Consider the following 20,019-nt stretch of genomic DNA (forward strand, 5'->3'; position numbering starts at 1 on the left):
GTACTCCTGCTTGGTTGGAATGAAAACCTGGAGCCATATGACCCTTTATGGAATAGTTTGGATGTTCCTGCTATAAACCATAAACAGATACTAAGCCACAGCTCTAATTACTTCACTAACATGTGTTTACATTACAAGTATGATGTGCTTTGGGTAACTGAAAAAAGTTCAATAAACAAGCAGAAGAAGCTTCACAAGCATATTTTGTTTCAGACTTGAATTTTAAAGGACAGGTTCACGATTATTCAAGTCTATATTAAAACAATAGTCATGTGTCCATATGAACATTGAAACGTTTTGTTCTCTGTAATCATTCCTCCTGTTTATATTGACCATCAGAACATCCTCTCCAAATGTACTTACAATGTAAACGATGGGGTAAAAAATCCATCTGAGTTAGTCAACTAAAGTGTGTGTTAGTAAAAAATGTCCTCTTCGTGTTTCCTGTCCAGCTGTAATAGGAAGATAGTAACAAGGAATTTGGCACTAAAAGGACAGAAACGTCAAAAGATATCTACTTGAATTGACTAATTCGGACAACTGAAGCTTCACATTAGCTACAAATGAACTTCCATTCATCACTTACAAATACATTTCTGTTCTGAAGGAGGATTGTGGATTTTGTCCCCCATCATATACATTGAACATGCATTGTGATTAGATCTTCTAATGGTCAGTATAAACTGGACTGATTACTGCAAGAAAAACAGGTTCCAATGTTCATTTCAGCATCTGAGTATTGTTTTAGGACAGAATGACAAATTGTGAAGCTATACTTTAGTAACTCTGTGGCTTTAACATTCATACTGAATTTTTCTTCAAGTTTTTCATACCACCAAATTGCAGGTATGTGCATAACTGCAGACACAGTCATACACTCAAAATCAAAACATTTACACCAATGTACTTAAGGTGAACATCTTTCCTGTTCCACTTGCCTCTCCCTGTTCAGCTCTACAAGCCAGCACTGTGGGTGCACTAACACTATATGCTGGCAGAGTTAGGGCTCCGACCCTCTCAGTAGGTTGGTTTCAACATTCAAATAGTGAGAGCAGCACTGTGGTGCAGTGGCTTTAATTGATGTCATTCAACAAGATAAGCCCTGCATTCAATTCCTGGGCTCAGCCCTTTCTGAGAGTTTACAAGTCCTCATATTTCAAAGAAATGCAGATCTGGCAAACTCCAAATGCAGTCGGACTGTAAACAGTCTTTTAAGCACAAATTATTTTATTTAGTAATGATTTGTCCTTCCAGTGCTGACATCCAAAAAATTAAAGCACAAATGAAAAGTTGATGTAGTTTATGAGTTATATACACAGATCTGAACTGCACCTTTCTGGGACTGAAATAAAACACAAAATAACTGACTAAACATCTAAAGAGCCAAAAAATCAGAGAAATATCAAGGGTCGCCACAAATAAAAGGCCCCTTCAGGGAGTCACTTTTTATAAAGCTTGTGATTACGGTCACATAGGGGTGCAGCTGTTGTGATTGCTTGTAATAGAAGCTGTTAAGCAAGCAGCACACTGCGTAATTTGCATTTAACACACTTCTCCATAATAAATAAGAGAAAGACCTTCAAGATGGTTGTGTAAGTACACTGTGTACAGCCTTACACCACAGGGAAACGCTGCTCTAATCCATGTCTCACTTCAAATACCATCAATGTGTGAATGTTGCTTTATCAATATCTGTCCTTCACTATCCAACAATTACCACAAGTAATCAGGACAAATATTTGGATTTATGTTATGACTGACATGCTATTTGAATCTAATACCAGCCATAAAAAGATGGTAAAAATGACTTAACTTGCACCTCCATTCCTTCATGGTAATTAACTATATAAATTCACAGCGGCATAAGAAACAAGGACAGCCAAGAACATTGCCATGTTTATAACCTTGTTTATGTAGATTAAGCAATTAAGAGCAGAATTACTTATTCAAATTAAATAAATCTTTGATTATACTCTAAACAGGCTTGGCTTTCTTCAGGAATTGGACCATTAAAAAACAAAAACAAAAACAAAAAAACATACATACATATATATTTATATGATCTAAAAAGGTTCAGGTTCAAATGAGTTTCATACAGGAATGCAGGATCTCAAGGCCGTGTAGTTCTCGAAGTTTGTTCACGTGCCTGAAAATGAAGAAAAAGGGTTTGTAAAAAAGAAAACACTGTCCTCCTGGGTTGGCATTCAATTAAAATCATACATTTATAAACTTGGTAACTAAAGATCAACGCAGTCTTTAGCCTGGAGGTACAATAAAGGTCTTTGTAGGAACAAAGAGTGCTTGTTGCTGTTGAATACCACAACACAACAATTCTACTAACATAATCAGAGAGATGCTGTATGAATGATCGCCTACAGCAGCAAAACACTATTCAGTTAACCTTTGTGTCTGATATGGACACTTTTGTCCAATTCCGATTTTCATTTTGTGACTATTTCATAGTGGTTTTAGCAAGAGCCTTGAAAATTGGTAAAGGTTAATAATTTTTCACGTATTTTTGAATTCCAAACCCAATCCTGTATGACATCTTCCAACTCTGAGAAAATCAACTTTCCGGCACATTTACCACATTGGACAAAAGTGTTCAATGTGTTTGATGCCATAAAAAAGGCATATTTGAGAATTTTCTTTCAGTTTTTGGTGCATGTATCTTCTAATCCAATTTCTTTTAACCCCTTCAATGCCAGAAAATAGAGTCCCTTGGGGAACAAAAGTGAAAAAAGCACATGAAAAGGTGGTTATTTCCAATATACTGAATGCTAATTGAATTTGGTTTGGGGGGATTATAACAGTCTTGGAAATGTCATTGATGAATAACAAGATTGATTTCAGAGGTTTTTAGTTTTTTTGTACATTGGACACTTTTGTCCAATGTGGTAAATGTGCCAGTAAAAAATATTAGGGTACAAAGGTTAAGCATGTCATCAGTTTTTATTATACTTAACATGGAGTGTTGAAATAAAACTGTGTTCACACTCAACAGTTAACTTAAGAGAAGGCAAGATATTTAATTTCCACTGGTAGCTGCTGTAATACATGCTGACCCAAATACCTTCCTGGTGTTACCAAATAAATGTTTGTTCTCAAGAAACTAAAATATTATCTTTCATATTATTTACTGATGCATGGGATTTTCATCTTAGTTTTTCATTTATAAGAGCTGAAACAGTTAGTCCACTAATCTGTTGGTCAATAGGCAGAAAATTAATCAGCAACTATTTCAGTTACTCATTTAAATTATATTGAATCAATAAAATTAATTAAAACTGATTTTTAAAACTGATTGTTTTCTGGTTCCAGCTTCTCAAAAATGTTTTGGACTGTTTCTCAGACAGAACAAGCATTTAAAAGACATCTATTTGTGCATTTTTCGAGACATTTCGTAAAGAAAACAATAATAAATATATAAATAGTTGTTCATTTTAACCCTAAAATACATCTAACAGGTAGTATTTTTTTATGATGTAAGCCCAGACTGAAAATAATACTAAATTAAATTCAACTATGATTTGAATACTGACTTTGAAGTGTTAATATCAGTAACAAAGAGTTAAATATTTCTACCCGGCCTCAGGCAGACGTCATGAATTTGCTTTATGTGTGACTAACATCTTAACCAGAGCCATAACATCACATTAGTTCATTGTCAGTTTGGCATTTTGTCTATGAATGCTCCTTCAGGCTAGTTTCTACAATGTAATCAACAGCATGTGGTTTATAGAGTGAGGTGAGGGGGCACCTGGGCTCTGAGCTACATAGCTTCCCCAGAGCAATCGCTGCATTTTTCTGCACAGCTGTCCTCTTAGCATCCCCTGCAGCGTGGCGCAGCAGAAGTAGCACAATATCAGTGCCCAGCAGGCTGCTGGCAGCTCCTTCTAACTCAAGGCAGTGGGCCAGACAGAGGGCTGCATTTCCTGACACCATCTCGTCACAGCTGGAACCCAGCAAATGACGTATAATAGACAGTTCTGTAAAGAACAATACATGAATAGTAAATAGACAATAAGACATGGACACATTCAATGACATGGAAATCAACTATTCACTGCACTCACACACATGCATATGATCATACACACACTCTTCATTTGCATATTAGGTAAACTCTCAAATATTATTCATGGGCTAACAAAGGAACTTTAAAAGTGATGCAAACATGTCAGTCATTTCTTACTTTTATCAGACTTCACCAGCTCCTCCCGTGCCAAGTGACTGGCAGCAGTGCACACTGTCAGAGTCTTTATGGCATACTTAGTGGCAGTCGGCCCTGTTCCCTGGGTAGGCAGACACCAAAATAACAATGATCTAAATATAAGTGTAAACATACATTTCTAAACTCTAACTCTACTATGTCAGTACTCAGAGGGCATACAAAAGTGACCTGTATGAGAAATTAGTACAAATCTAAAGGATATATATATACTGTTATTTAAAACTGTGGTTAGATTCAGAAACACTGGTACTGTATGAATAAAAGTCATATATACACGGTCGCCCATAAAGTTGGAATAATTTAGTTTTCAGACACATTCCTCTTTTTATTTTCTATTTATACACATCACCTTTGACCAGGTATAATGAGATTGATCAATACAATTTTGAGAATATATACACTTTATCTATTAAGAATACATCACATTGTCACAATCATTTCATGGAAAGAGGTAAAAAAATATTTTATTCCAACTTTATTGGCGACCGTGTATAATAAAAAAAAATTCAACATATTTTCATGATGTCTTTAGATTGTGATGAGAGCAATTGTTTAAACATATTATAGACAACTAGTCAGAAAAGCATGCTAGAACATAAAGCATATGGTTTTTTCAGACATGACTATTGTCACAATACAATGCACCAATAGTTGTAATACTATGATTGCAGAAGTATAATTATTTTTTTAACTTATTCATGCCCAAATGTATATAACTTAGCCCTTTTTAGGACATCCAATGTAAGCTTTGTTTGTTAAGCTCACAGCAACGCTTTGAGCTTGTAATACTCGATACTCAAGCTTCACACCACCCAGACACAAAATAGCTAACATACTTGGCTCAAGCCTACTATGGAATGTAAAACATCTTATGTAACCTGCTATATTATAAATGACAGGCAAGTTTATGTCATTATTAATCATGTCAGTCTTTAAAGAGTCATGGCTGCATGCACCTTCAGCAGCCTCCGCATGGTCTGGACCACACTCCCCTGAATAACGTGCTCAACCGCCTCTGTGGACTGCGGAAGGACAGTGCTCAACACACCTGTGGCTCTCTGGAGGACAAAGAAATATATTTTGGCATTAAAAAAGGATGCAATGGAAGATAAAAGAAAAAGTAGGAGAAATATAGATGTGAAGAGAAATAGACAGATAGCAGAGGGTAAAATTTGACTGCTAGAAGCTAGCAGAAAGAAAACAGTCAAAGAGAATGGGAGAGTGTGGTAGGAAAAGTGTGGAAAATAGGAAAAAATAAAATATATGACACAAAATCAGTCTGGATCGAGTTTGCAGCAAAAAAGGAGAGAAAGAGTATTGTTAAAATGGTGGGAGAATGTGAGAAAACGCTGTCTGAGTGAATGACCCTTTCAAGGACAGGATCATAAAACAAAAGACAAGAACAGGTGAAGATACAGTTAGAAAAACGTCACACATGGGTGCTTGCTTTGTCTTTCAGGCAGTGTCTGTTGCATCACAAATTGCATACAGTAATTTGAGGTCACAATTTGTAATTTTAGGGCACAAATTTAGAGGGTAAAAAAACTATATTTAGTTAATTTGAGTGAACAATTTATCAAAAAGTCCTCCATCTAATGAAATTTCAATTATAGCCAATGCAGCTGGGAGTTGAGTACCACCGCTGTCATCAACAGTGTTCGTAGCAGCAGTAGGCGACCATTTTCCACAAATTCACACTGATTATGTCTCTGCTCTCTTAGCACCAAATAGCAAATCAGGGTTAAATATGTCACGTGGCAAGAAACACGGCTCCTCCTTGTCTGCTACCTTTGAAAAAAAGGAAATGGATTGCTCACATGCTGGCCTTAACAACATTTCAAGGTAATCATACTGTATATCAAGGCTTAATTTTGAGTTATTTTGCCCCCTAGTGCCCATAAAGTGGAGAATTTAAATGTAACTGGCATGCACATGTTGAGAAGTCTGTGCTGTAACACTCCTTCGCTTCCCTCTCAACAAAGCCAAACCTGTAAGTATACAAGACAAAAAAGATACTAAGGGAACACCAAGGATTGGGGATTTAGGCTTTGGCTAAAAAATATGATGCATTAAAGAGAAAAGTAGTGAAGTCTAGACATTAAAAGAGAAGACAAGAACAGAGGAAAAGTACTGAAAAAATAAAAAATAAAAACAACAAAGGATGTTGACACCAGGCAACCGGGAAGAAAAAGTGCCATCCAGGCAGTGAGTGAGCATTAAAACACGGTAAAGAGACAGATGGGTTAGAAGTGTGGGGCTCTAAGGGTGTTGCATAGACAGTGTGAAACTGCTATACTGCCATTAGCAGACAACAGCACCTGGAGCTGGAGTTTTAATCAAATGTAATGACACATATACAGGATCCTCTGAACATCATGGATCGCTGTTAATACCTATTAGGGCACACTGCCAGCGAGTGCACAAGCCAAAGATAAGGCCCATTACTCAAGACAAATGTCTTTTATTTTCGTCTAGTTACCTCTATGGCTTTTGCTTTGGATGCAAGCAACTTTGAAAAACTAACAACAAAAAGTTTTCAGTCAGCCATCTCAACAACTGTAAAAATGACTGAAAAATGTCTCTTGGTCCAACACAGTAACACAGGCAAACATAAAAACCTGATAGGAGTAAAATATGATATGTCAGGATCTCCGAGTACTACCACTGAATAAGAATCCCTTTTCAGCCCTCCTGAGTACTATTGTATAGTGTAAAGATTCACTCACAGTTATGACTCCGCCGTCATCATCCCTCAACAGGCCCAGACAGCAGCCACAGAGTGAAACAGCATGTTCCTGTAAGAAAACAGAGATAATAGTGGCTAAGCCAATTTTCACATACATTTCACCTCTAAATAAGTGACAAAACACGTTACAGTTCACACAAATGCCAATATATATATGTAATCTGTATTGAATTAAGTGGTGTGAAGTGCATTTTCAGTCAAATTCTTTCCAGATGTTCCCCAAACAGAATGACACTTCAGCTTGATATCAACATATCAGCAAGCTGTGCAGTGCCTTATATTAAGATATCTCAAGATGAGCTTTAAAATCATTTTTGAAACAAGCATGCTCATAACATAGCCAGGAAGGAATCGCCTGTCTTACCTGAATGACTGGAGAGATGATAGTTGAAAGGTTGATGATCAAGCCAAGCAAAGGGTAAAGGATTTCTTTGTATCCACATTCACTGCACTGCCTCTGTAATAACAACAATACATTTCACACTAACTAAAAAGTACACAGTGAGCGCAAACACGAGCAGAACAATATCATAATATCCAAAATAGACTAATTACATTATGTCTAATTGGAACATTCACACTATACTGATTGACTAGTTTTTTATTCCATGTATGAGTAAGTGCTGTGGAATCTGATTCCAACTAAATGAAAAAGTGATTTGTATTTTTCTGAACAAAGGGATCAGTGTGTAATGATACTTACAATGGCAACCAGAAAGGCCTTCCAACATTCAGGATCATTAGCAAAATTGTGACGGATGACATCATCTTGAGTTAGACAGCCAATAGCTGATATCAGCGATGGAAGGATATGCTGATTGGACTTGCTGATATTTCTCTGAAAAATGAAGCAAACAGATGTGCACATTTTATCAGACAAACACATACATACACACATACACACATACACACACACACACACACACACACACACACACACACACACACACACACACACACACAAAAAATTACATTTCTTACCAGTGTTGCTGTAAATGGTTCAATGACAGCATCGGTTCCATTCCTCAACTTAATGCGAAATCTACAAGAAAATATGAGAAGATTATAAAGACAAACTGTGTATTGTATACAACAGGATAGATACAGTATGGACAATGGCTGAATGTGTAAAAGATTACATTAATATGTACAGAAGTAGCACATACACAACCTCATGCCCATTGTTAAGTCATAATGACCATAGATGCGTGGGCAAGATAGTGAGTAAAGATAAGTTTAATCTTAGGTTTAAGTTCTTCACTGCTCAGCATGAAACAAGGAAGCAAAACAAAAACAACTCAGTCAACTGAGCAACTTCAAAGAAGCCTTTAGAAGGAACCGCAAAAGAGGGGACCTCTTTCCATAAATGTAAGAAAGTACAGCAGTAAGCGCATCAAAACAGTGTGGTAGACTCATATGGTCTTTTACTTTTACCAAAAATACAGATGTCAGAACCATAAAGGAAAGTTTACACAGCAATTCAGTTTAGTGGTCAAATAGCATTGAGTGTCCAGTCTCATAAGATTCTCATTCATCCACCAAAAACACAGTGAAAGTCAGATGGATAAGCTGTGACAGCTCGTATGTGTGTGTGTGTGTGTGTATACATATATATTCATATCATAAACTCATATAAATTCATATAAATTCAGATAAATACTGTTTAGTAGTAAATATTTCTCTTACAGCACAACAAAAATATCCATCAAAGCCCAACATTGACCCAGCCGAGCTCTTATGATGAAGAGAAAACCTCTGTAGGATGTAACACTTTTTTGTTGAGTAACTCTCTTTGAGCTATAGACAAGGAAAATTGATCTTCCCATTTCACTGCCTGACACCTCGACTTATTTCCTGCTGTGTCTGAGAGCCTGTGTTGTCCTTTCATGTCTATTTTCATGAGGCGCCAGAGAGGGAAACAGGTTGAGAGCGGCCTTTTGCCTTCAAGTGACATTAACACTTAGATAGCACATGTTGATTTATTAAAGATGTCACACTTTCCATTTCTCAGAGGACCTCTACTGACGTGGTTGGATTTTTAAGTGCTTTTAATATATATGGATATGATACATGAAAGTATAATAGATTATCCTGTGGGTCATAGTATGAATTCTGCAGAGTATTTGAAAATGTGTGTCCTTGTTCGTAAATCGAAATTAATCTTTTTGTGTGGCGTGAGGAGAATAGCTCTGGTGTTTTTGTTTGGCTGTATTGTGTTGCAGTAATACTTGTTTTCTGCTTCAAAGTTCTCCAGAATCTTGACTGCTGTGTACTCCTGCTGCTGCTCAGGCTTTGAAACACATGCCATGAGGTTCCCCACTAACCTTTAGATCCAGATTAGGAGTAGAGTAAGATGAACAAAGAGAGAGAGGAGAAAGGAAAAGAAACAAAAAGAAAAAGAGATCAAAGCATTTGTCTAAATGTTCTTAATGAATATCATCAAGATATCAGTTAATACTTTTCACCCAGATAATGATGATGTGCAAAATCCAATCAGTAGCAATTCAGATATTATCACGGGTCACTCAGTGTCATTTTAAAACTTTGTAACAAAGCAACAATAAATGACATTTCTAAAATCTCACTGAATGAACACAACAACATGATGACAACTCTACTCAAAATTGGAGGGAAATGGTAGAAAAAGTAAATAATTTGCTTACTTAGAACATGCACGTAGAATAAGACTACCATCTTTATATATATATATATATGTATCATTGCCTTCCTGACATGTGCATGTTTGGAGGAACAGAAATGTTTTTTACACCAGCTGTGATACTTGCATTGGGTGACAACACAAAGAAATCCCTTACATGTGCACATTCAATGTGTCCAAGGCCAAATGTCTGCCATGTGGCATCTTTGAGTACAAACAGAGCAATTCCAGGCATTCTTTCCGTGCTGAAACATGCTCTGATGTTACCAAGTAAACAACAGACTGTCTGAAGACTGGGCATGTCATCAGCATCTTCTGGTTTTCATCTGAAAGAAAAGGGCTTTTATAAGGATGAGAGTTCAATGGATACAGTTTTCTGTTATGTTCCCATGGAGCAGTAGCATGCTCTTTAAACATAATCACATGAACTTGACAGCTGGGTGATGTATGTTGTTGTTGGTATAACATTATATCATAGTGAATAGCAGTAAATAAGTAAACACAGTTGGCACAAGCACATGATGGGCTGTTGCCCACATAACCTGTGTGAGCCAAAGACAAATAAAGGCTTGACAAAAGGGTTTCAGTAACGAAGTAACACAATAATCACACAATGCCATAATAGAAGGTTATGTTAGTGTTTTTCCTCTATTTTCCTTCCAAGTCAAGTAGAGCAAATTGCTAATTTCTAATTAAGTGTAACTCAATTATCTACATACCATTTCCACAACAAATAAGCCTCCATAATTTTAGAACAGACAAACACAAGTCCTGTCTGTGTGGATCCTTTGTTTTCTGCAACAGGCAACTGTGGAGAGAATAAACAAGGTGATCTTATCTCTGTTCTCTGCCAACTGTGTTGAATAATGATTTTGTTTTATACACAGTATTTGTCAACTAGATCTAAATACATCTTTAAAAGAAAAATGTTGTGCCTTTTTTTGGAGACCTGTAAGGTTCATATCAAGGGGAACTACTGATGACATTCCCTCCACTTTGTTTTTTGTTAACTATTAATGAAGAATTTAGGATTTCTATAGTTTAGCAGCATCAAGAGTACATGAACTCAAAGTGCCCCTTCAGATTATGATCAAGATCAGCCTTATTAACTATATCATAGATGTAGCTCTGGTAGATTTCTGCTGGTAATCTATAAGTAATATAGCTCACGGCAATGTCCTAATGGGCTACTTGCACTCTGCCTTCCAGACACTGTGTTCTATCTTAAATAATGACAGTGCTAATAATATACAACATGGAAAGTATGTGACAAGTTAATAATAACCTTACTGATTTGACATGAGGATGAGGGAGTCATAATTTGTATCTTGTACAAAACACCCCCTCTTTCTGGGACAAAAACACAGGGCCTCTGCTCATTTAAATCTCCAATGTGATAATCTTTTCCTATTTGGGCTATCACACAAACAACCAGAAAGTGAGAGAGTGAGAGAGAGAAAGAGGGAGAGAGAGAGAGAGAGAGAGAGAGAGAGAGAGAGAGAGAAGGATTTCTCTAGTTTAGGCCATCATTGCCTCTGTATGCCTCTGTCTCTGGGTCCATCTGTCAAAGCTCCACTGAGTGCTGACAGCTGCCTCTCCCACTGGTCTCCTTACCTCCTCACTGTGTCATTGTCGCTGATGATACTAAAGCCATTGTTCAGTCTAAAAAGGGTCTGGCCAGTACCTGTTGGAAGAGAACAGTAGACAGTAGTGTAAAAAGGCAGAAAAAGATATATCATCACCAGGCAGCCTCAAGGTTTTAGAGAAACATAACACCCCTCTCTTTTAGTTTAGTTTGCCCTGTTCACCGGTTTACAGTCAAGGGCATGAGAGAAAATAATACATCGAATATGCTGCAATAGTGAGGTACAGTGATGAATGGTCTGTTTTCCTCTAATAATGAGTTGGGGTGTACAGAAAGTCGAACAAAGAAGTGAGGGAATACTTGTAGTGGAGAAAGCTTGTAATGTCAGCCCTGCTGAGATCCTTTCAAGTTGTGAGTTATGTAAGTTTTGCCCTTTTCCAATGAATGGCACTATGAGACAGGCATTATATCATTTGACAGTACACTTTTATTCATCTAAATGAAGAAAAAAGAGAGATTGGTTAAGAAATGTTTGCCATTCTGCAGAGGGCAAATAGTGAAAAGGAATATGGCGTATGACAGATAGTGATGCATGTTAGAGTATAAAGAGTTAGACACTATGATCTAAGTTGTTTTTTATAGCTTTATTCCATCGGCTTTTTCTGTGTGATCAAAATACCTCAGCTGAAGTTATTCTAGGCCTATATAAGAGCAGCACTAGGGCAGCGCATGTCAGAACTACTTCATTAAAGACACCTACTTAGCTAAAATATAACAAATTAAATACTCCTCAGAGGGCCAATCACCTTGATGAATTGTACTGTTAGGCTGTTTTACAAAATTTGTGATTTCTGCCTTTTGGCAATATCTCAAGAGTCATGTTAGTAGTGTGGAGTTTCAAAGTCATTTGTTGGGTCAAAAACATTCACAAAAATATCAGTAGCTGACAGAGGAGGGGTGATCAACCTGATGAAGAGCAACTGCTGCCTGTAGGTTTCCACAATGACCCCTTTTTACTCTGTAAACAAATACCGTATCAGATACTTTCCAACCTGATGTCATCATTATAAAATGGGTGCGTGTGTTGAAATATCTTGTGCCCAACAAATTTCCCACTTTGACACAGGATCACAATGCTTCATCTGTGCTTAGATGAAATTAAGGCTGGTTGATTTGATTCAGTTGAAATCAAGAGCAGCACTGTGTTAGAATCAAGCGAAAGCAATCATATTTGATTTGTCTCATGCAACTCTTTCCCTCATCATGTTGCAGCATGGGATGTGCTGTCCTCACTTTGTGAGCTCTTTTTTTCTTTACCAGGGTTTTTACTAGAAATTGTGGTACTTCTGATAATGGCTAACTCTAGCTACCTTCTCTAATATGGCACTGAGCTATCATTTAAGTAGTATTTTCAAATTATAATAGCTGAGGAAACGGCTGACACATCTGGCTTAGAACTGCTCACTCGGCAGATCAGCAACCAAATTACATCAGGATTTATAGGACAGGGGAATTTCTAATAAAAAATATTTTTAAACATTCCGCACAGCAATGTTTTATGCAAATGAAAAAGTGCAATTTTATTGTGCTATAGTATATTTACTTTTCCTTTGGACTGTAGACACAGTATATTTTGTTATTTCAGTGTGGTTTTATAGGCCATATTGGAAATAGGCTCACTGTGAAATGGAGCATGGAGAGAAATCAGCAATGGATAGTGTTAGGTCTCCCCTCTCTGCCATTGTCATAGAAGAAGACAAGAAATGATTTAGCAGCCCTGGTTCACTTGATGCCATTCTGTGGGATTTTCGCTGTGAGTACTTAAGTACTGTATTAACTCTATTTTTTCCATCAAGTCTCCTTATCCTTTCTGGCTGATCCTTTGCTATCATTTTAACCATAAAACCAGGAAATAGGTGAACCAGTGAAGCAGTTATTGAGGAAAGAGTGGGCACAAATGGATTACAGGAGAAAGATAATTGTACAAAGCATCTCCCAAAAGAACACTCACAGTCAGTAACTACTTGTGACAGAATCGCCAATCCTCCGCAGTAGTAAAGAGGCATCTGCCTACGTCTTGACAGCTTCTCCAACAGCTGGGGCACTGTTATGGCCTTCCCCTCTCCCTTCTCAAACTCTTGCCTCGCATTCATTTCTTGACTCTCTTTTTCTTCCACCAAATTTACCCTGGTTAGGTATTCTGCATGGAGAAAAAACAGAGCAGTTTAAAGGGAAGACAAAGCAGACTGTGTGGTAACTCTAGTCGCACTATCACAGTGACAAGTTAGCTGAAAGTGTTTTTACACATTATGTTTCTTTCCCAGTCTTGCTCTATGTCCTCTCTGTCCTTCCACCAGTCCAACAGATGCCCTCAAACTATGTCCTCTTCTGTTGAACTGGACTGAGTGGGAGGACATGTACATTCCTGATTATATGCATAGGCCACTTCACTTGAGATACTGTTGCTCTTTGCATTGAACCTCTCACCTGGTTAACTATGAGAATGTTTGTTATATTACCAGATTGTTCTGTGAATGTGTTTCTGGCTGGTTTTACTGAGCTTTCAGGTTTAGTGCTATCAAGCAATCCACATTCCAAGTGGTTATGTATAAGTTTTTGGATAATTGAACAGATCCGTGTTTGGACTTTGAGTTAACATGTCTCTCAGATTATCTTACATCCCACTTATTGTGTTTTCTGGGTTTTTGATTTCCTATTTACTCTGTGTTCCTATGCTTGCTTTTATCTCCTTTGCTCATCTACACATCTGCTCTGTCTCAGCCTCATTAACCCTGCCATTTTCCCTGTGTCTTCCTCAGCCTATCAGCTCTTTTCCTGTTCTCCTGCTCCACCTGCACCTCATCCCCTCGTCAGTTTAGCTTGTATTTAAGTCCTAGTTTTCAGTTTAGTTTCATCAGATCCTTTGTTCTGCTCTGTTTTTGTTTTGGCTCTGATCTGCCAGCTTTGTTTTCACCTGCACAAGCCTTTAAAGAAGTTATCTTTTAGCCTCGCTCAACCTGCAGTCTCCTGCATTTGGGTCCACCTGCTCCGTTCCACCTGACATTACATTTTACACCAGATATGACAATAGCAAAGAGACCACAGAGCTGTTTGTGTAGACATCAATAGGAAGTGGAGGAGAATTAAAGGATGAATTATTTTTTTAAGTATTTCTCAACAATATACACATTAGCAGTAAACACAGTTATCATCAGTAGAAAAAAAAGTATTTTTGCCTGGGCAACAACAGAGTGTTGTTGAGATTTAGATTGTCATGAAGCCCTTGCAATTAAAAATGCTACCACGGGAAGTCAGTGACGACCACATATCTGATAACCAAGTCAATAACAATGGAGAATCTTTTCTATACTTCAGTCTAATACTGTGCATAAATGTAATAATGTAAGATCATTATGACTAATGTTGAACTGATTTCATAAAATAATAATTGAGTCACAATGAACATTTTTGAAAAGCATGAATACATTCTAAAACTTTTCATGGTGTCAAATAATAAAGCCATAATGAGGGCAATGCCCACATCATGACATAAATGCGTTTTTCCAAATCTTACCCTTGAAAACAAAATTTACCTTTCACCATCTTCTCTTTCCCAGGTTCAATTTCCATTATCTTTTCAAAGCAGTTTCTGGACTGAAAAGGAGAAGTTACTAATTACTAATAAAATTATGTGCTTCACTGGTAAAATCCACCCTAAAAGACTACAGTATTACACCACAAGACTGCCAATATCTAATGTATGGAGTGACAGATTTTACAGAGGATTGCTGTGACCCCATCAACTTCATTTAGATAAAAACTATGACTGCGCGAGTGCTCATTTTTTACTTTAAAGTTCTTATACTTTGTTCCCTATTCCAGATATATAACTATGAGAATGCAAAACATGTTTCTACACATAGATGTCAAGGGTGGTTGTCTGTATATAAGAGCAATGTGTTAAAAGAAATGTGGTATGATTAGATGTAATGAGAGGAAATTATACTTACTGTACCTCATTATAATTCTTCAATGCCAGATATGCTTTCCCCATGTGTAGGTAAGCCTTTAGGCATCTCTCATTGCACTGATAACGAGAAAATGATCATGGAAGCATATTAGTTAAAGCACGTAATCATCAGCACATCTCCATAATGGAGATTTAAAGTTTCTGCATTGATAACACAAGCAAGGTAAGATACAAATATTCAATCTGAACTTCACAAATATACCCTGCTCCAGAAAGTGTAGTATGTGTTACAGTGATATCATTACATTTAATTTGTGGAGTTATTTAGCATTCAAAAGCGTATTTCATCATGAAAAAGCACAAATTAGGAATTTGGAGAAACCCATAAACACAATTTACTTTTGTCCCCTTTTTCAGACACAATGCTTTCTTCAGAGAACATTGTGTCTGCGCTGCTGATTACCTGTAGCCTTCACCTATAAGGGTTTCTTTTCAGTACTGTGCCAGACAGAGTATCCAACCAATTATCTACCAAACACATGTCCTCTGGGCTACCTGGACCACAATGAATGGTGCATCAGATGATATTATGATGAATGAGGCTGCAACTGACTAACCCCAGTCCCCAGCTAGGCCTTACCTTCAAGGCCCATTCACAGTCATTGATAGCCTCCTTGTACTTTTCCAGTTTGATGTAGGCCTATGTAGATTTAAACATTAGACAGGCGGCGGTGACCATACATCAAAAACAGACAAGGAAATAATCTGGCCTCACAAAATAAATAATCTGATTGGTATTATCATAAAGTTTTGTTATTAATACCACAGTGTCAACTTTCAAGATGCTGGGTCTTTGAAAGGGAACATATTCATTGTAAAATGAAGTTAATTACATCAATATTGAAATTTAAATCCATAGCTAGCTAGCAACCCTCAGGTTTCAGAGATCTTCATGAGGTCAAGATGATAAGCACACAAAGCAGCTGTGTTTTGATCTACTGAGGAACAAAGGATTATTTTGTCTTAAGATGAAAAACATAAGTTGAAAGTATTCACTTGTGCTCGGTTGGTGTATAAATGCTGCATGTCACGTAGCTCAGCCAAGCCTTCACTGTAATACTTCACAGCCATTTCATAGTCTTCTTGGGCAAAGGCTTCATTCCCTTTGTCCTTGAATGCTGCATGAACACAAAAAGTGCAACATTTATAAGGAAATGCTGTTGGCCCAACAGAGCAGCAAGTACTACAAACTGTTCAACACCAACAGCAGCTTAAAGGAACCCAGATTCACACACCAGTGGCTTTTTGCTCTTTTGCAATCCTCTTTTTTCTTCTGTCGTCAGCATCTCTCTCCATAATCTTCATGAAATTTTCTGGCCATAAAAAGACAAACACTTACAGTAAGAACAAAAAAGGTGGGAACTATAAAGATAAATAAGACCTCCCTTACATTGTCAGATAATTGGTGACTATAGAGATTCCCACAAGCATTAAAAATCACACAGAAAGTATCTGTGTGATTTTTAATGCTAAAAAGGTTTCTACGCACAATAAAGACATACTGCTTAAAAATGTTGCAAGTCATTGGAGCAGACAGCTACAGAAGGATTTATTTTCATTGTTGCTCACCTGGACTTTCACTCTGTGGACCCTGGAAAATAGAAAAAAACTGTTAAAATAATGTTATCAAAAAACTACCTTCTTATTCATTTGTCCCTTCTTACACAAAGAGGGTAGACAAGGCAGACAACACACACACACAGAGAGAGATGAGAGAGAGAGAGAGAGAGAGCGAGAGAGAGAGAGAGAGAGAGAGAGAGAGAGAGAGAGAGAGAGAGAGAGAGAGAGAGAGATAGCGAGAGAGAGAGTGAGAGAGAGACTCTCTCTCGCCTGTCTAATGTTTAAATCTACATAGAGAGAGAGAGAGTCTTTATTTCTTTACCAGGGGAGTCTGGAGTGGTGGGTTTGTGTTGATTGCAGTCTTGTTAACTTTTGTCCTACATGGCTCATCCAAGGCAGCAAGATAGCAATCAGCCTTCTCCACTGCCTTCTGCTGGACTTCGACATCAGCAGAGTTCATATCCGACACTAGCTCACCTGAAAATATAATTCATGATTTATTTTACTATTTACAGCTTTCACTCTCCATTCTCACGTTAAATTTGAACGATTCACATCTACTATAAAACATAATCACATTTATTTAACACAAATTGTATACATCAACCATGTTTCAGGGTTCCCACACATTTCTACCAATGTATTTTCAAAACTTTTCCATAACTATACCATTATATTTTACCCCATTTCCATGGCTTAATTTAAGTAGTTTATCAAATGTTTAACAGAGTAGATGTCATTTCCTGTATTCTGGTGGCTGGTGTTTTGACACTTTGATTTCACTAAATGACAGGTACATTTTATAATTGCATCCCAGAGCAAGTGTTTGGCCCCAGATAACAAATTAGAAGATATTAAAAAGCTAAATATAGAAATTGATGATTTGTATATTCATATTAAATGAATCTACTGATTTTTGACATGGTAAAAGTGGGGGGTCCAAGTTCATGCAGCCTGTCTTATATCCATTATCTTTGATATCAGATAGGGTCATCCCTAATTCAAAACTTTTCCAAAACATTCACCTTATTCCAAACCATTTCCAGGCCTGGAAAACAGTTTTTCTAATTTCATAACTTTTCCAGGAATTTCATGACCGTGGGAACCCTGATAATCAGATTTATTTCACAGAAATGTGTATACATCAACCATGTTTTGTACATTATAACCTATTTGCACAAGTTAAACTACCTTACAACTCATGAAAGTGGACATCGCATAGAAAAAAGAGGCTACAGTTTTTACACCACTGTGATTAAGCATTACGTTAAAACAGTATACTCTGCAATGTGACTTTATATTTGTTTTATTTCTTATATGTCACTATGTTCGCGTTGGTGGTTTGTCACAGACAATAATCCACATACGTTTAGCTAGCTAACGCTTTAACATGATCTGTTAAAACTGTCAGCATTAGCTTCACGACTATATTACTTACTTATTTTGTCAATATTCTTCAGAAAATTCTCCAGGTCTTCAAGTTTGTCCATCGTGCGTCTTTCCTTTTTAATTAAATAATCCGTTTTACTTTATGCTACTGACTTTTCCATCAGGATTTCCGCATTGTGAGTTGCCATAGTGACGGGATGCCTTCAGGGACACTCGTAAGATCCTCAACTAAATTGAAACATAGTTGCAAAACATGTAGACCTGTATTCAGTTTATTATCACAACGGGTACTACCTGCTTAAATGTGATGTGCAATTAACAACACAACATATATCACTATATCACTTTGCCATAAGTGCATTGTGCATACACAGAGTAAATTATGTTCTTTCATAATTGTGTTCTTTCCGAAAGAAAGTAAAGGCAGCACCTCTAATCATATTTTACTTCAGCCCAAATAATACAATAAGTGTCAAAACTTTCTTTTTAATGAATCACTATGAATTCATTCCATGACTGCAATTACACTTTGAGTATTTCTTTATGTGACTCTAAAGTGCAGCTGTGCCCCCTCTGTATTCTGTGCATCAGTATATTGCTGTGAGTTCAGCGCCAAGTGGCCAAAGATACTGTCGCCTCAGCACTTCAATGAATAAGCTTTTATGCTTTTCAAAAGTGAGCATCTTCATATGAGAGCATTCAACACCTTGCACTTGAACCACAAACTTTGGCCTTCCTTTTTTCTTAGTAATAGACCAACACTGCCTCCCTGTGGTTTAAGTCACATAAAAAGTCACAGCTATGCAAACATGTTTTCTAACATCAGCTGACTCTCATAATAATAGTATAATGTAGAATAATAGTAATTTAATGTTGGCCATAACTTTAGGAAGGAGTAAGAGTGACTTATCTCCACATGAATGTACTGTGGGTAAACAAAGAGTTTAATATAACTTCAAAATTAATAGAGAGACAGAGATGAGCTCAGCTCATAACCACAAATTGTAGACTACATATGGATATTGAAATTTCTGTATAAAGTGTAATTAGCATGTTGTGGTAAATCACTTTTTATTGAGTCTTTATTCCTGCTGTCAAAAAATAAGAACAGTGACTTTCTACTGTACCAGAATATATTTTTGCTTAGTGAGTCACACAAAGAACTGATTTTTAAATTGCAACATTAGTTGCTGTTAAACCAATAAAGGGTTCATTTGATACCTCTAAAATGGTGTTTACCTTTGTCAACTATTGAGCCCATCAGTTTATAAAACTGGTATACTGGCACAAGCACAATTAGTGGGTCAATATTATTACATTGGGTGTGTAATAATCAGTATCTGAGAAAGTCTACATGGTCTGGGAAGTGGCTGCTTTATCAAGAGTGAGTGAGTGAATGGCTATGGAGTTTCATCTTTCAACGAGACAACAAAGCAAATAAAGGCATTGACTTGACACACATTTACTATTTCAAGTGCAGTGCATTTATAGCAGAATAGGCAGTCGGCATGGGCAGGCCACATATGGCTCTCAGCTGTTTACTCATTTGGGCTAGGGACTTCAGTGCCAGAGGGGGATAATAAGAGGGGATATTTTCTCTGATTGGGAAGGTATTATAACACATAAAGTGGACATGTGGCCCAAATGCCAGAGTATATAGCTTCATCTTCTCGGGAAGCCTATGTGCAATCACTGGCGCCTGAATTAGGGGAGCCTCCCAATTTACCCTCCTCGCACATTATTTTTAAGTTGCGAATCACTGTATCTCCTCAAATGGCCCCATGTATTGCAACACGTACGGAGGCAGGGAAAGGAG

The 20,019-nt window shown here is 37.2% G+C and overlaps 1 protein-coding gene across 1 annotated transcript; it reads right to left on the reverse strand.

Annotated features, from left to right (window-relative positions):
• Window positions 1-1,437: 1,437 nt before the first annotated feature.
• On the reverse strand, window positions 1,438-19,013 carry ttc12 (tetratricopeptide repeat domain 12). The gene is made up of 21 exons (XM_062419484.1): window positions 18,253-19,013; window positions 17,137-17,291; window positions 16,824-16,845; window positions 16,490-16,567; window positions 16,251-16,372; window positions 15,835-15,894; window positions 15,240-15,311; window positions 14,818-14,878; window positions 13,236-13,424; window positions 11,254-11,323; window positions 10,359-10,447; window positions 9,797-9,965; window positions 9,209-9,304; window positions 7,962-8,022; window positions 7,684-7,818; window positions 7,345-7,437; window positions 6,961-7,029; window positions 5,191-5,292; window positions 4,196-4,295; window positions 3,761-3,989; window positions 1,438-2,146 (listed from the first exon to the last, which is right to left on the reverse strand). The coding sequence occupies exons 1-21, from the start codon at window positions 18,302-18,304 to the stop codon at window positions 2,080-2,082; spliced, it is 2,091 nt and encodes a 696-aa protein (XP_062275468.1). The 5' UTR covers window positions 18,305-19,013; the 3' UTR covers window positions 1,438-2,079.
• Between the last annotated feature and the right edge of the window lie 1,006 nt (window positions 19,014-20,019).

Source organism: Scomber scombrus, chromosome 5 (assembly GCF_963691925.1).
Source record: "Scomber scombrus chromosome 5, fScoSco1.1, whole genome shotgun sequence".
NCBI classification, from domain to species: Eukaryota; Metazoa; Chordata; class Actinopteri; order Scombriformes; family Scombridae; genus Scomber; species Scomber scombrus.

Excerpts from the sequence above, each read along its gene's own strand:
- ttc12 (XM_062419484.1), bottom strand. The coding sequence starts at position 18,304 with ATGGACAAACTTGAAGACCTGGAGAATTTTCTGAAGAATATTGACAAA. Across the intron at positions 16,373-16,489 it reads AAAAGAGCAAAAAGCCACTG|CATTCAAGGACAAAGGGAAT; the intron begins GTGTGTGAATCT and ends GTGTTCATGCAG. Across the intron at positions 3,990-4,195 it reads GCTGGTGAAGTCTGATAAAA|AACTGTCTATTATACGTCAT; the intron begins GTAAGAAATGAC and ends TGTTCTTTACAG.